General features: G+C 39.6%; 2 protein-coding genes across 4 annotated transcripts; one reads left to right on the forward strand and one right to left on the reverse strand.

Moving 5' to 3' along the window:
• The first annotated feature begins 6 nt into the window (after positions 1-6).
• On the forward strand, positions 7-3,845 carry LOC148390014 (uncharacterized). Its single transcript, XM_088391157.1, has 3 exons — positions 7-1,129; positions 2,457-2,561; positions 2,850-3,845. The coding sequence occupies exons 1-3, from the start codon at positions 203-205 to the stop codon at positions 3,495-3,497; spliced, it is 1,680 nt and encodes a 559-aa protein (XP_088247283.1). The 5' UTR covers positions 7-202; the 3' UTR covers positions 3,498-3,845.
• Positions 3,821-13,590, reverse strand: c12h18orf54 (chromosome 12 C18orf54 homolog). 3 transcript variants are annotated; one of them, XM_088391153.1, is made up of 15 exons: positions 13,415-13,585; positions 12,727-12,862; positions 11,067-11,217; positions 10,671-10,838; positions 10,398-10,521; positions 10,261-10,324; positions 9,991-10,177; positions 9,820-9,866; positions 9,443-9,539; positions 9,266-9,358; positions 9,104-9,155; positions 8,959-9,016; positions 8,311-8,460; positions 7,535-7,587; positions 3,821-4,852 (listed from the first exon to the last, which is right to left on the reverse strand). In XM_088391153.1, exons 2-15 carry the CDS (start codon positions 12,859-12,861, stop codon positions 4,669-4,671), a joined length of 1,563 nt encoding a protein of 520 aa, XP_088247279.1. In that variant the 5' UTR covers position 12,862; positions 13,415-13,585; the 3' UTR covers positions 3,821-4,668. The 3 variants fall into 3 exon arrangements, with proteins under 3 accessions (XP_088247279.1, XP_088247281.1, XP_088247280.1); XM_088391155.1 differs by lacking the exon at positions 13,415-13,585 and adding an exon at positions 12,940-13,365; XM_088391154.1 differs by having other exon boundaries at positions 4,681-4,865; positions 13,415-13,590.
• Positions 13,591-15,659: the final 2,069 nt, after the last annotated feature.

A 15,659-nucleotide genomic window follows, 5' to 3' on the forward strand; every position in this document is an offset into this window, starting at 1 on the left:
GTTGGGAATAAAAACTAATCTGCGTTGATTATACATTATCTCTATAAATCAATAAAGATCGCTTATTACAAGGGATATTCAATAGGTTAAAGGATGCTAAAGTAACAAATGTGCTCTATGAATTTACTAGCGTTGGCTATAATCAATTGCTTGGTGTGCGGTTACTATAGCAACCACAAAACAAGGTGCCGGAAGGCAGAACATGTCAGCAAAAACCAAAGAAAGAGAAACGGGGGGAACAAGTGACAATTCTTCCCTCAAGGGCAAGCAGAGCAATGCAGAAGAACCATCTGCTACCTCCACTTCCGCTACTCTCCTTGGAACGTACAAAGAAGACATCAACATCCCAGAGGCGGTAGACGACTTTATAAGGAACTTCCTCCAGAAAATCGGGATGGGTCGGACTCTGGACAGTTTTGAGGTAGAGTGGTATAGCTCAGCTCACAAACTCCTGACAGAGCCATTGTTGACGGCTCCTCCACCACCGGGGGTCCTTGTCCTCTCTGATGCCCTCACGCACAAGCAGCTCCTTCAGTCTGAACTGCTGAAGGTCTACAGAGAGACCGACCAGTTCAAACAGCAAGTGCTGTCTGCAGGGGACAGCCTAGTGAGGCTGCAGAGGGACAGAGATCTGCATCGGCTGCATTGCCAGAAACTGGTTGCCGACAAAAGCCGTCTGATTGAGGATATTAAAAGGCTGAAGAAACGCCTGGCAGCCTATGAGCCAGCGCTGAGACAGCTAGATGACAAATACGAGGTAGCCATGAGGCAGAAGATGCTTCTCAATATAGAAGGTGAACGAATACAGAACAACTTGAATGCCAGTCTGAATCTGGACAAAATCCAAACAAAGACAGAGAGAAGGGTTAAAAAGAATACAGCCCAATTGCGAAGCACCGCCAGACACCCAAAGGACACAGAATTTCCTGTGTGTAGCAGGCCAGTGAACCTTCACCGCCCTCAGGGAAATTCTGGTGAACAGAAAAGGACATTCAGTTTGTTCTATTCCATCAAAGCCCACACTCTTCCCATAAGCTGCATCAGCCTCCATCCAGATAAAAAAATCCTCGCAAGTGCCAGTGACGACTGCAGTTGGAGATTGTGGGCACTGCCAGTCAGCAGGGAAAAGGTACAGTCATAAAATATCTGCCTGTGTACATAGATCAAGAGCATAGCCTCTCAAACACCAAGTACTACCCTTGCTCCTAAAATTCTTAAAGTAAAAACATAAAAATACTCTCATAGCGTCACGACTATAACGACCAAATTACAAGTGGCCCAAGTGTTTGTTTATCATCCTAAAAAAAAGTATATTTAATATTATTATAAGACACTGTAATTTTACGCAGTTTAAATATCAACTCTAGATCATAATAAAACTTTACAGTGCTTAAATTACTTTGTTAAAATATACAATATTGTGCATAAAAGTAAAATAAAAATGGTCAATTCTATGATTCTGTCGTATGCCAGTAGAGAGGGCCCCTGTAACAAATAATGGTACACATTGAGAATCACAAATCTATACAATAGCATCAAATGCAATGTAAAACACGTGTAAGGAAAGGTGCGTTTGCCATCCTCATTGAAATACATCACATTGGGTGTTTTATTTTCCTTTTAAGGCATTTTATTTTATTTAAAAAAAAAAAAGTTTGTTGGTGGTGAATCTGCCAAACCCAAACTATGCAAGGTGAGAGACTATTTTTGCCACAGACACCTCATCATTCATTCTCACAATGACACGTATGGGCAATTTATAGTCTATGACCTCGGACCTGTAAGGCAGACGTACTAATCACTATTCTAAAATGCTGCCTTGTATCTCTTATAAGTTTATAAGTTTTTGAAAAAAATAAAATAAAAATAAGCCATTTCAACGGCAGGAGATTCAGATTGGCAGAAACACACAGAATGTAGGAGCTCTGAAGACTTTGAGACTACAAATTGTTGCTTCCGCTCTGCATTTCCATTAAAGAAACTTTTACAAGAGAAATTATAGAAAAAAACTGATATACAGTAATCCCTCGATTTTCGCTGGGGTTACGTTCCGAAAAGAATCCGTGATAGGCGAAATCTTTGAAGTAGAAACCTTTATTTCTTTACCATTATTATACATACAAAACTTGTTTTCAGGCCCAAGCAAAGAGAAGTACATGCTTTCTTACAAGTAACTCCAGTAAAATAATCATTTCAATCATCAATACGAAGTATGTACTATAGTTGGACAATTGTGACTCACGCGTATTACTGACTGCCGCTGCTGCCTGAATCCGCTCTGTAGTGTCTTTTTCTTCTGAAGCCATAACACCATGCACTGCGAAAAAAAAACATGGAGCAGCGAGGCCGAGAAAGGTGAACCGTGATATAGCGAGGGATAACTGCATAGTATCATGTAAATTCAGAACTTACTCTCATTGATTAGTTTACTATTTCATGATGTTTTGTGTCATCAGGTGGGCCAGATGGTCCTGACAGGTGAAGGACACACCAATTGGCTGTCCAGCTGCAGTTTTCATCCAGAAGGAACTAAACTGGCAACAACCAGCGGAGATACTACCGTTAGTTCACATTCACTTGTCCTCTTTAAGGCTCATAACCCCCACTAAAATGACCTTTATATTGGATTCAGGATTTCTGTAAAAAGTACTTGCCATGTTTATTTTTCAGGCTTTATATTTGTGGTTTGTCATTCACAATTAGTGAAGTAGTCAGATTTTTTTCAAAGGAAATGTCCTCTTTTATTTATTAAAAATTATTTTCTTTTTTTTAATCAGACTAAGCTACGTCTAACCCTTTTGTGCTTTCTTCACCTTGACAGCTTAACTTTTACATTTTTCTTCCTGCAGGTAAAGCTCTGGGATTTATTATCTGGGCGTTGTGTGTTGACATTCTCCGGTCATAGCCAACCCACCTGGGCGTGCTCCTTCCACTCATGTGGTCACTTCCTGGTGTCCTGTTCCTCTGATAGAACTGCCAAACTGTGGGACCTGAACAGCCTGCGATGCCGGCTAACAATGCGTCGCCACACAGCCTCGGTCAACAGTGTCTGCTTCCAGTCCTTCGCCAACACTATCCTCACTTCCTCGGCCGATAAAACTCTCACCATGTGGGATATCAGGCTTGGTGTGTGCACCGCATCCTTTGTTGGACATCAGCATCCTTGCAACCATGCTACCATAGGCCTCGATGAGCAAGTCATTGCTTCCTGTGATACCCACGGTATCGTCAACCTGTGGGACATCAGGAGGCCCACCGCGGCTCTTCGCACTATAGATGCAGGGCCCCTGAGTGCCAATCAAGTGGCGTTCAGTCCATCAAGGAAGATGCTGGCAATTGCAAGCAGTGACAGTTTGGTCAGACTGGTAGATGTGGATTCCTGCAAGGTCAGCAGTCTATCAGGACAAAGGGACAGTGTGCAAAGTGTCACCTTTGACCACATGGGTAAGACTGTCATGTCTGCAGGGAGTAATGGGCTCATTAATGTTTGGATGTAGACCACATTAGAATACTGAAATGTTGATTTCTTTTTGCGAGTTAAAAATTGCTAAATGAAAATGTTAGTTATTTAAACGGACTCAAGTAGGACTTTGGAAAGTAAAGTAGTAGACAAGATCCAGTGAATTTGGGGATTAATAAAATACATATTTATGTATTTTAATAAAATAAACAAATACATGTTTATGTATGTATTTTGTTCCAAAAATTATCTTTCTTAAGGACTGCAGTGATGCCAGGAATGTGCATTCAATAGCTCTGTTATACGTAAATAGGTATGTGTGCATGGATGCAAAGTGCAGAGTAAAATTTGTAAAATAAATAAATGGACAAGTCAAAAGGCTTTATTCACTTGGATTTGAGAATACATTTGGGTTAGAAGAGCTTTCAGAGCTTCAGTTAGTAGTGCTTGGTGTGGTTTACTGTAACAAAAATGGTACAAAACCTCTGCGCTTCAATGCAATACAACTTGCATCATATCTAACATTGAAAAAATAAAACATCATGCTTACATGATACCGATATAAAAAACTACAAAAACGTCATTTGTTTAAAAAAAATACATGCGAAGACACTTTTTGGTGTCCGAGCAGATATATCTGTAGACCACAGGTTCCTTGTGACTCTGAATATTAATGAAGCTCGATTTCATGAATCATTCTGTTGATTCATCTAAACACCCTTTTGACATCAGCTTCAAGTTTTGTGTATAAGAGTAATTGCAGCCATTTGCATTGCGATGAAGTCAGAAAGACTGCTAGAAGCATACAAAAACTAGCATATTAATACTGTGCTGTAAAATGATATATTTGAAACCTGCATAACACACCAAAGGACTAAAAAAAGTATTTAGTGAACAATTATTTTCTTACTCCCTCTTACAGTACACTGAAATAATTCAGCGTACACAATAGTAAAAGCTAAATTGGAAAATCCTAATAATCCATTTGCAGACCTCATGATTTTTGTCACCTGTTTGCCAAAGGCAAACAAGGCCTTAATACACTATTGATATAGTGTACTTGTAATTTTGCTGATCTGCATTACACTTCAATCTGGACCACAAATTGAAATGCATTTCAACATCTGTTCCTTTTGGCAATAACGCTTCAAAACAGTACTGTACTGTACTGTACTAAACAAACACTAGAAACACCAGTGGAAAAAGCTTCATGAATGCTGACACGGACTAGAATTTCCATCTGACATTGTTTCCATATTTAACGGAAATCCTCCCGATGGCACGTCAGCAGATGACGAAGAGTAGCGTCCTTCATCTATATCCTTTTCTTCCTCATGTTTTTCTCTTGGTTCCTCCAACAGCAGCTTAAGGCGACTGAGGTGATGCAGAGCCCTGGGGGTGGAAACTGTGGTTTTAAATTAATTGGTTAAATTATTGGTTAAATTACAGTGGTTGGAATACTGCATCCTTAATAATAGTTCCATACAATGTGCACCAGCTCACTAATTTTCTGGAAAGGATGAATTAACATTTAGATTTATGTTCCGCTTGAAACTTTTTTTTTTTTTTTTTTTAAATTCTATGGTTGTGACAATATAAAAACAAAGCAGCATGATATTCTAAATTAGTCTGAACTAGGTCATAGTGGTACACATGGCTAAAAGCAAAAGGTCAGTGGTTGCTAAATTGCTAAGATACTACCGTAATTTCCGGACTATAAGTCGCGTTTTTTTTCATAATTTGGGTGGGGGGCGACTTATACATATTTTTTTTTTTCACAAATTTTTACTTTATCATTAAGACATCACTTAAAAGTATAGTTGACCACTTCCCATGTTATTTTTAGTATAGTTGATCACTTAACATGCTTTTATATCTTTATCTTGAACATATTCAAAACATAAAAAATAGAGAAAACATCAAATAAAGCAATTAACACTTTAAAGCACCATATCCAAGTCCACTGTCTGTTTGCTCTTCTTATATTTATTATTATTATTTATCATTATTTGTTTATTTATCATTTATTCAACACTCTTATTTATTCATTGTTTATGCCTTCTTGGGTTTTTTTGTGTTGCTTGTATGCATATGTGTACTATCTCACCGAGGGATAGTGGGAACGTAATTTCAATCTCTTTGTGTGTCTTGGTCTATGAAAAAAAAAAAAATCGACAATAAAGCAGACTTTGTCTTTGATAAAACAACCAAATAAACAAAACAAAAAAACTACATCTGAAAAAAATTACATTTTCAGACGAAACTGGATGAGGGCGCTTTAAATTTCACCGTTGGCCGTGACTCATCAACTGGGTGGGCTTAAGAAAAATGGCACCAAAAAGAAAGTCATATTTTGCAAGTTACAAACTTCAAGTTGTAAAATATGCAGCTGAAAACAGTAATCGAGCAGCAGAAAGAAAGTTTGGAGAACCGTGATGTACCAATGGATTACTATTTCAAGTGACGTCAGTGGCACCGCGCGGCGCGACCCACGTAAGAACTACCGGCATCATTAGCGGTGATCATTTCTAAGTGACACGGAGGACAAAGAGTTTAAAGGAATTAAGGATTTGGAGTGACATAGAAGGTTTGAAAAACTATTATGGCTTTCACGCACGCCCGGTCCTACTCTACTGAGTCGGGGGCCGGCGCTCGGCCGAGTGGCTGTCCGTGAACGGTGCATGGGGCTCGGACATGGCCATTACGCACGCCCGGTCCTCTGCCATGGAGTTCTCGTGTCTGGAAGTCCACGCCGCCACACGCTTGGAAGTTTGTTTTGTGGAATAAAGAGCCGTTTACCAAACCCACGTCTATCCTTGTACTTTGTTAACGCTACAATATAGTTATATACTAGATCTGTGGAATGAAGACGAGGCTGACGTCAGGGCGCACGCGCGGCGATGTTGACAAAGGACGAGGAATTTGATCGATGGATTTAATGGATTTAAAGTGCACGGATGGTTTGATAATATTATTGCTTATATTATAGTTATTTGAAATATAGTTTATCTATCGTTATATGAGCCTGTGGAATATTTTGAAGTGCAAGCGCCCTCAGCCGCGCGCAGCCATTGTTGACAAAGAACGATCGATGGATTTAATGAATTGGAGTGACACCGATGGTTTTATAAACATGTTATTTATGTAATGGTTGTCCTAAATCACTCTATATGTTACGTCAGGCCCGTTCTCAGCTCCTCATTTGTGTTTGTCACATTAGCATACCTATCGTTTAGCCTGTTGCTATCGCATCGAATGATCGATGGATTTAATGAATTGGAGTGACACCGATGGTTTTATAAACATGTTATTCATGTAATAGTTGTCGTTTAGCCTGTTGTTGCTATCGTTTAGCCTGTTGTTGCTCGTTCATGACTGTTTTTGGTGTGGGATTTTGTCGAATAAATTGCCCCGCAAAATGCGACTTATACTCCGGAGCAACTTATATATGTTTTTTTCACTTTTTGGGGCATTTTATGGCTGGTGCGACTTATACTCTGGACCGACTTATAGTCCGGAAAATACGGTATTTAGCAAGCTGTAGCTGCAGATTGTGATGGAAATGAAAGGTGTATTCAGACCAGAAAATTCCTTTGGTCCGCTTGTTTGCCCGGACCAAAATGTGTTCTTCATTTTTTTTGTTTGGTGTGGTTCCTATTCAGACTGTACATTTCGCAAGCGAAGTATATTTTGTAAACACAACCACGCTTGTGATGATCTGTGCTCCCACTGGACAGTAATGACCAGGGCGGCACACAGAGACAGACCAGGAAATGGAAGAAAACATGCAAGTCCTACGTGCTGCATTCCTGCTCTGCATATTTGTGCTGTTGGTTCGGATCTACACTGTTTGTATTCAAACCGGAAGCGAACCGCACTAGAGTTTGTTTGGAAGCGAACCGAGACCACTTGAAAAAGTGGGTCTCGGTCCGTTTCTTTAATCCGCACCAGGATTTGTTGATTCCACCTCCGGCCTTCCCTGTGTGGCGTTGTTTTTTTGCATTTTTTTTAAGTTTGGTTTCTCTGATAAATCTATGTGGGAGGGCATATGATTGACATATTTAGTTACAGTACCTTTGTAGTGATGTTGCACCAGATAAAGCCTGCTCTGCTTCACTTTCAGGCCTCTGCAATACAAATAGACCAGAGAATAAAGAGTGGTCAGAGAAAAGAAGCCTGTGATTGTCCCATTAGGGGATCACATCAAATGAACAAAACACACCATCCAATCACAATTTTATCACCAGCACAATCTCATGAATTCAGTAGTCAGCACAAGAGCTATATTTGAAAGTGTGCTAATTGCTACATTTGAGTGACACTCACTGGAGTATTAATTCATTCATTCATGAAGGCATCATACAAACAGTTGTGTCAAATGTTTTGAGGTTTTACAGCACATACAAAATGCAATAACACATTTGTCAGCTGACAACTATCTGTGTCAAACAAAATTAGCATTCATGGGGACATTTTTTGAGGTATGAACTACCAAACCTCTCTTTGGGGCACAACACAATTTTTGGGGGGGGATCTCATTAGATTATGCAAGTGGTGTTATTGTATGGGTGCAAATATAATTGTTGTATCAAAATGATCGTTTTAATGGAACACTGGTTTGCTATTATCTTAAGCGCCTGTCCACGAATTTAAGAGGGTAGAATCTTAATCAACCAGCACAAATGTGTGTATTAGCAATATTTTAACATGGGTGTCTATGGAAAAAAAAAAAATCTTCATTTTTACGCAGTTTTACTTGGGTTTGGTTTAAAGATCAATGAAAGGGTGCTTCATCTGTATGCAATTTGAGCATTTTTGGTCTTTATGGGGAGAGCAGACAAATTACATACTGATTGAGTTCCTTTACTGCAGGTCTGCCCAACTGGTGGATGCTGTTGTCGGTGAAGCTCCACCTCCACAGCCTGCAGTCTAAACATCATTTGCTTCAGAGCCTCCAACGGACCAGGCTGCTGAGAGATGGTGCTATCGTGACTGCAATCCTGAGTCAAGAGGAAAGAGAGAAGTGTGTACACATGCTGAGCCGTGATTGGTTGTGACCTGAGACCTGGCAATTGTGATGTCATTTTTAGTCGACAGCAGTTGGGAAAATGGGTGCCCCGAGATGGATAATAACAGGTGGATTGCTGTGTAATTGATATTCCACGAACAAATCATTAATCAACACTGTGTTTTGACCGGTTGGACTGCACAGAACATATTATTACAAAAACATTTTTTGGGTTGACTTCCCCTTTAAATGTTTTCATTTATACACATCAATTAATTAAAAAAACACTCACAGTCCAGTTTGAGTTATGTTTTGTGATTAAAATTCTTTCTAAATTTTGAAAGTGTCTTAAATATTGATCCAAAGGGTTTTTAATTTTTCATTACATTTCATGAACTACACTATAGTGTGGTACTCCAACCAAGACTCTTTAGTCTACTATGTTTAATTTACTCCAACCACTCAAAGCTACTCAACGTGTCAGCCCTACCTTCTTGGTTTCCACTGACAGAGTCCTAGTATTGACCTCTGCTGCGCCTTTTGAGTGTCTGCATCATTATTAAACAATTAGAGATACAGATTAAGATTGCAATCCGTTGTTAAACAAAAAAAGTAAATAATGTTTGCAACCTTACATAGGGAGCGGCGGGGAAGTCGAGGAGCGCTTCATTTCCTCACTATTCAATTCTATATAATCAAATAAACATGCATATGAAAATGAGTAAACATTAAGCTGATAGTCTGATGATTTGCTTCTTCAGGATACTGCATGTAATAAGAACCAACACTAAGCCTACCTGAATCTGCAAGACTTTCTGCACCTCCAAAACGCTGTGATAGTGAGTTCAGCACTTCATCCGCTTTCTGGATTAGTGACTCTAGCCTGTTATCTGACAAAAGGAGAATAGAACATAAACAGGAGTCAACACAGACTGTGTCCTTTAAGCGTCACTAAATCACTTTCTATTATTTACCTCTCACAAGAGATTCTGTGACGTCTGAGCTTTTTCTCTCTGAAGCGATCCAAGATATCTGTTCAGCAAACTGAAGCCTCAGATCTTTTAGACTCAGCTGGGTGACACCCAGATTTGTTTCCCCATACAAAAAGACATTATTATTTTGTTTAATTTCTAAACGTCCAAGCTTAATTCATAAAATTATTTATTTTATTATTATTAATTTTCCACACGCGTGCGTGTGCCAAATAGGTAGAGATAAATCCCATCAATGCCCGTGCACAGACATATGACAGAACCGCGAGCACTCCAAGAAATATAATATAACATAATATAATATCAGGTATTTTGAAACACGAAGCAGTTGATCAGGAAAAGGCATTTTGATCTTGTACCTGATTAGCTGTATCTGCTAACCAAGAGGATGTTCTGGTTATTGATGCTAGTGGTAGAACAAAAAAAGGACAAGCTCTGTCATTATTAGGTAAGGTTCTCCCTTGCCATGACAAAAGAAAAAGAAATAAAAATGGTTGGAAATGGATTGGAGAGACTGAATGATGCCATACCAAGCTTGTCACAAAGGTCGACATCTGATGGGAGTCTTGACTCAGTAAGGTCACAATCTTGGATCCAGTCAGACACACTGCTGATCCCAGTGTGGCCCAGATCTGCCTTATTTCCGCTGTACCTGCATTGTAAACGGGACGGTGAAGACAGCAGTAGCTGCTCTGCCCTTGTTCCTCTGTGTGCACACTAACAGATAAAGACAGGCTTAAGTTAGAGTATGCTCCTAAAATAGAGTTAAAGACTGAAAGATAATAGTGACAGGAAATTACCGTTAAGCATCTGACAAAAGGGACATCTTGTTTCAAAGTGGAAACTTTGGGTTCTCCCTTACATCTGGTGGATGATATATATCGGTCAAGATCCCAAATGATACACGTAATGTAATAACAAGGACAAGCGTGCAAACCTGCAGCTGCTGCAATTCCTGCTTAAATATGGGTGGGATATGTTCTGTTCTGTATGTTCCCCTGTTCTGTGCCCTGCATTGGATGACACACGGGCCTGAGAGGCCACAGACTGAGACAAGTGACCTGATCCAGCAAACAAACAAGGAGAGGAACACACTTGAGGTTAGAACGCAAAATATCACTGTGATTAAATCACCAATTTAGTTTGACGATCCAGTCAAAGTTTCACACATAGTATCACAATGTAAGTGGTGGAATATGTTTTTAAAAACCTTGGATGAAGGCAGTTGTGTGGGTGACAGGCATGGAACCATCACGAGGAATGGACAGCAGTTCGTCTGTTGTCATCGAAAGTCTGTCGCGGTTGTCGCGGTGACGGAGGGAACTGACAGGGAGGGTAAGATACGCCACCTCTCTGTCTGTTAAACGTTCCCTGAGAACTACAAGTCGAAACACAAAACATGAAGCATCTTAGAGGAAAACCCATCCATTTGATTTTCTCCACTCCAAGATGTTGTACAAAGTCTTCCAAGAAGAGTGGTTGTTCTTATGACTGTAAAGATAGGACCACTCAATGTGACCTAATTTCATTTCCAGGAAGTGGAAAAGCCAAGTCTCCCGATTGTCTCTACACTCAGCAAATACACAACAATCTAGCATTTACCTACCAGATTTGTTTCTGGGTGTGCTCATTCGAGGTCTTCTTGGGGTGGACAACGGACTCTGCGGCAAAATCAGCCTTTCCGATGACTCAATGTTTTGACTTCTGTCAAAGTCTGCAATGTAGGCTTCCAATGCTGCAGAGGCTGAGTCATATTCCTTTGGAAATTAAAAGTTGAACGATTAATGAAAAACAATGAACAATTCCCTTTTCAACCCATCTTTTTTTTTCTTATGAATGTACAAATGTCATTTAAATCACTTATAGCAGTGCATTTGCTCGTGCCTGCAAGTGGCTGGCAACCAGTTTAAGGTTCACCTCAACTCTCGCCCAAAGTCATCTGGGGTAGGCCTCACCATACCCGAATAAGAATAAACAGAATAGAAAATGTACGTTTGGATTGCTTGCGAGTACTCCAATATACCTCGTGCATGAAAATGTGTGTCCTGGTGCTTGTTTAGGATTGGCTCCCACCTCCTCTGTCATTGGTGCCTCTCTTTACTGATATGACCTAACAAACAATGCTAAGCGAGCTGGCCTGGCACTCATCTAGATAACTGAATGCAAGAAACACCCTCCACCTAGCTATGATTTAACGTGAACAGTCTGTCAAGAAGTTGACCAAAATATTCAAACTGTGTTGATTGTGCTCATAGACAGTATGCTTATTGAAATACGCTTGCTTTAAAAGTTTGATATTGTTTTGCTATGCCTTTGTTCTATAGTACAGTGGTTACCAAACACAGGGTCATGGAACAGGGCATGTAAATCCACAAGCTTGTAAAAATGAGAAAATAAACACATGTTTGGAAAGTTTTGCAATGAGAAAAAGGGCCAGTATGTATTCAAGACAAGAGCCTCTGCCCAAGAAAACAAAGCCCCCGCCCCTTCCTTTTCTTCATCCTTATTCTTTAGGCCACGAAGGAATGTGATGTTTTTGTTTGTTTCTTTCAGAATACTGTTTGGAGACTATAAACTGACTCGGGTTCAGACTAGTACTGTACTCACTTTGTTATGGCCTTTGGTTAAGAGTTGATTGTATTTTGTTTGTATTTAATTGTTTCGGTATTGTTTGATACACTAGCCACTGGTTCACGGCTATTCCAAATTTAATTCCTAGTCGTCATCTCAATGCGAGTTCCTTTTTGACTCCACAACTTTTCAAAATAACACATCACAACACATGTTCTACAATGTAGGTGTTCTACATGGGGTGTCAAACTCATTTTTTTCGTGGGCTGCATTGTAGTCATAGCTTCTTTCGGAGGGCCATTATGATTGTCAACCCAAATAAATGCATGAGCACCTGATATTATATACAGTAAAAGCTACAAAACAAACTGACAAATAACTCATTTTCAAATCAGATGAGTAAAAACTGGTCAAATATTTAAAAAAAAAAAAGATATTATTAAAAGTGAAGACAATTTGCAATTCTAGTAATGACACGAATTTGATGCACAATTTGTCTTTGCGGGCCACATAAAATGATGTGGCGGGCCATATCTGGCCCCCGGGCCTTGAGTTTGACACATGTGCTACATGGTCTAAAACATTTTGCCATTGCCATTACTCTGGTGATGAATGGCTGTCTTTAGATGTATTATGTCATGAAAGTTGATTAAAAAAAAAAAAAGTCATGTTTGCGTTCCAGAAACGTATTTTACCTTATCTCTGTATCTGAATGTTGTGTTGAACTCAGATGAAAATAGGCTGCTCCTAAAGTGGCCAGAACTTGACAGCAGTGTTGTCACTGTTGACTCTGGAGAAACCATGTCACTCAAGGGGCTAGTAGACTCCATGCTGACAAAAAAAAAAAAAAATCCAAGTTTAAAATTTATAAATGATTGAAACAAAGACAGGGCGGTACGGTGATTAACTGGTTCGAATGTCCGCCTCATAGTGGAGATCGACGTCGTGGGTTCAAACTCCGTAGCAAGGCCACATAACAAAATAGTAAAAAGGTGCATAGTTCTCCAATCTCATTTGATAGCTCCAAATGACCAATTTGTAACTGCTGTGCTAACCAAGTGAGACTGTGGTGACAGCGATGTTGCATTAAAACATTAGGGAACCCGTTGTAAATGCTAATGCGTTGAGCGCTGCATTTGAAATAATGACAATGACTGGTACTGTCCCCGGCCGTCCAATTTGAAGTGTTTATTTTGTTTAGAATTTGTTCAACCGTTTACCGCACAAAAACGAACTTTAGAGTAGATGTTTTGCTAATGATCGTTTAGCTAACACCGAGGAACTGGTAAAACTTGCATAGATTACTGAAACGAATAATAGAATGGCGTTCAGTTAAAAGTTACATTTAATTACATTACTAACTAAGTTAACAATCAAACTTACATTAAGTTGTATTTGGCGTGCTCACTTTTTGAACAACAACAGAAAAAAAACAAAAAACAACAACCGCCTACTTCCTGCTGCTCCGAGCAGACTCCGCCACACACGTTCAAGGCTCCCGGGTGAGGCTGGTCCAGAATCAGATTAACTAGTGACGTATGCCATTGGCTCAGTTTCTCGTCATTTCCAACCCCTTGCCCCATCCGTTGGGTAGATTTCAGCGCCCTGCGTCGTTTGCTAAACCCATGACGTCATTTTCTCTTTCACGCGTATGTGCAATATTTAGACATTAAATATCCTAATTGAAAAGCGTTTTTCTTCATATTTGAGACAGTATGCAAACTGTACCACATCGTTTTTAATACTAATACTAATACTAATACTACTACTACTACTACTACTACTACTAATAATAATAATAATAATAATAAAGAAATGTATTTATTGGGGTTTTAATGTCCTTGGCTCTTCTTTCTTCTTCTTTACTGCGTGTAATAACGTTGTCTGTTTATTCTCCTGATTTTTAATTTCGAGATGTTCTTAAAAAGTAAACTAAAGTAAAAGTACAGGCTTTGTGTAAGTCACGTGTCAGACCTAAACGTGGGCCGTGAGAGTTTAACAGGATTGTCTTAATTTAAATGCTGTAGCGTGCATTGACCATGAACTACATTTCCCACAATGCATGCCGACTGTTACGTGAGAAGTGACGGCACTAGTGTGCGTTGTACGTATCCCCATCAATTTGGTTTTCAGTTGAAAAACAGTTACAAATAATGATCCCGAAATGTCCAATTAGATTAAATTTGATGCCGATGGAAGGCTGTTTGAAGCAAGATGAAAAGGTTATATGTTTATCCTTCAAGGAGAAAAAGCGGTATGTCTTTTATGAAGCCGTTTTTCAAAGTCAATTTTTAATCTACAACGGCATTTTGTCAGCCCAAATAAGTCTTCCTTAAGGTAAACAACAAATGCCCAAGACTAATTTAAAGGCAAATCGAGATCTTAGCAGAACGTGTTCACGAAAGCTGTTATAAAGAATGATTGGCGCACATCGACACCTTTATATCAGGGCTGAAGAAATCACTCGAGCGTCCGTCTTTTTCATATGCTCACAGACGTGATAATGGCATGACTACGTGTTATGTGCAGCCATTTTTGTTTTTGTTTTCAATTGTAAAAGTATAACGTCAGAAAAAAATAAGTACAGACACCTGAGAAATCTACTCAAGTACAGCCACAGAGTATTTGTCCTTCTCATCACGGGCAAATTGCACATAGCAAAATCTCTTACAGGGCCAGTGAAAAACATCATTGTGGGCCCCGCCACATCAGTGCAGCAAATATAAAAACCTTTTTTTCTAAGGGTCTCTGTCAGTCATGGCCACTCAGAATTGTCATCACCTTTTGGTTCCTTACTGTACCCTTGTGCTTGTAACATCTCTGTGAATGTGCGCCCCCAAATCCAACCTGATTAGGCTCAAGAGGTGCTGTGATCAGAAATGGGCTAACCAGCATAGAGTTGGGCGTGCCAAACTCGTGGCATCATATAAACAATAATAAAATGTGTACGTGCTGCCAAAGGTGCATAAATATAATGAGGAAAGTATGTAAATATGTGTTTTTATTATTTTTTTACATACAATTTATGTTGTGTGCAATATCTTGTCCTTTGTCTCTCTCTGCACTGCCTTTCTCAGCTCACTCCACCTGACAGCCACTTCCAGCCATTTTGTAGTTTGCAGTCAAGCCACTACATAAATCACAATCATCTCGCCCCTCCCTGCCAGATTGTTTTTTATCATTTCCATGCAAGACTTTCAAAGCATTCTTACGAAGATCAATCTTGCGTTCTGAATGCCACCTGTTCCTGATAGAAAATGGATTTCAAACCTCTGTAGATACATGTGTCATTGGCACTTTGGGTATACACAAACCAGGCCATCCATAAAATATGATTTATTGGGATGAGGTGCGTGAAATTGTACTTCATTACTTTGTTACCATCAACTGTCAGTCGTTATTGTCTCCATTGGTTGGCCGCGTGTGGCAGGTAGCTGGCCAGTAGATGTTTTTTTTCATCTTGGCTGGCCGAGGGTTCCATTGTAAATTCGGTTGTTCCAGTACAACAATAGAGAAGCAACTGGATCTTTTGGACTGTTTTGGGGGAGCAGTCGTGAATAATACTATGTCATACACATGTGCAGGATTCACAGGAAAGATAATGTTGATAATCGTGACCTGCACGGTT

This window comes from Syngnathus floridae, chromosome 12, assembly GCF_059516105.1.
Source record: "Syngnathus floridae isolate MCC-2025c chromosome 12, RoL_Sflo_1.0, whole genome shotgun sequence".
NCBI classification, from domain to species: domain Eukaryota; kingdom Metazoa; phylum Chordata; class Actinopteri; order Syngnathiformes; family Syngnathidae; genus Syngnathus; species Syngnathus floridae.

Coding starts and splice junctions, on each gene's coding strand:
- c12h18orf54 (XM_088391153.1), bottom strand. CDS start 12,861: ATGGAGTCTACTAGCCCCTTGAGTGACATGGTTTCTCCAGAGTCAACA. Junction 10,325..10,397: donor AGGAATTGCAGCAGCTGCAG/GTTTGCACGCTT, acceptor ATCATCCACCAG/ATGTAAGGGAGAACCCAAAG. Junction 7,588..8,310: donor GCAGTAAAGGAACTCAATCA/GTATGTAATTTG, acceptor TTTGTATTGCAG/AGGCCTGAAAGTGAAGCAGA.
- LOC148390014 (XM_088391157.1), top strand. CDS start 203: ATGTCAGCAAAAACCAAAGAAAGAGAAACGGGGGGAACAAGTGACAAT. Junction 1,130..2,456: donor TGCCAGTCAGCAGGGAAAAG/GTACAGTCATAA, acceptor TTGTGTCATCAG/GTGGGCCAGATGGTCCTGAC. Junction 2,562..2,849: donor CAACCAGCGGAGATACTACC/GTTAGTTCACAT, acceptor TTCTTCCTGCAG/GTAAAGCTCTGGGATTTATT.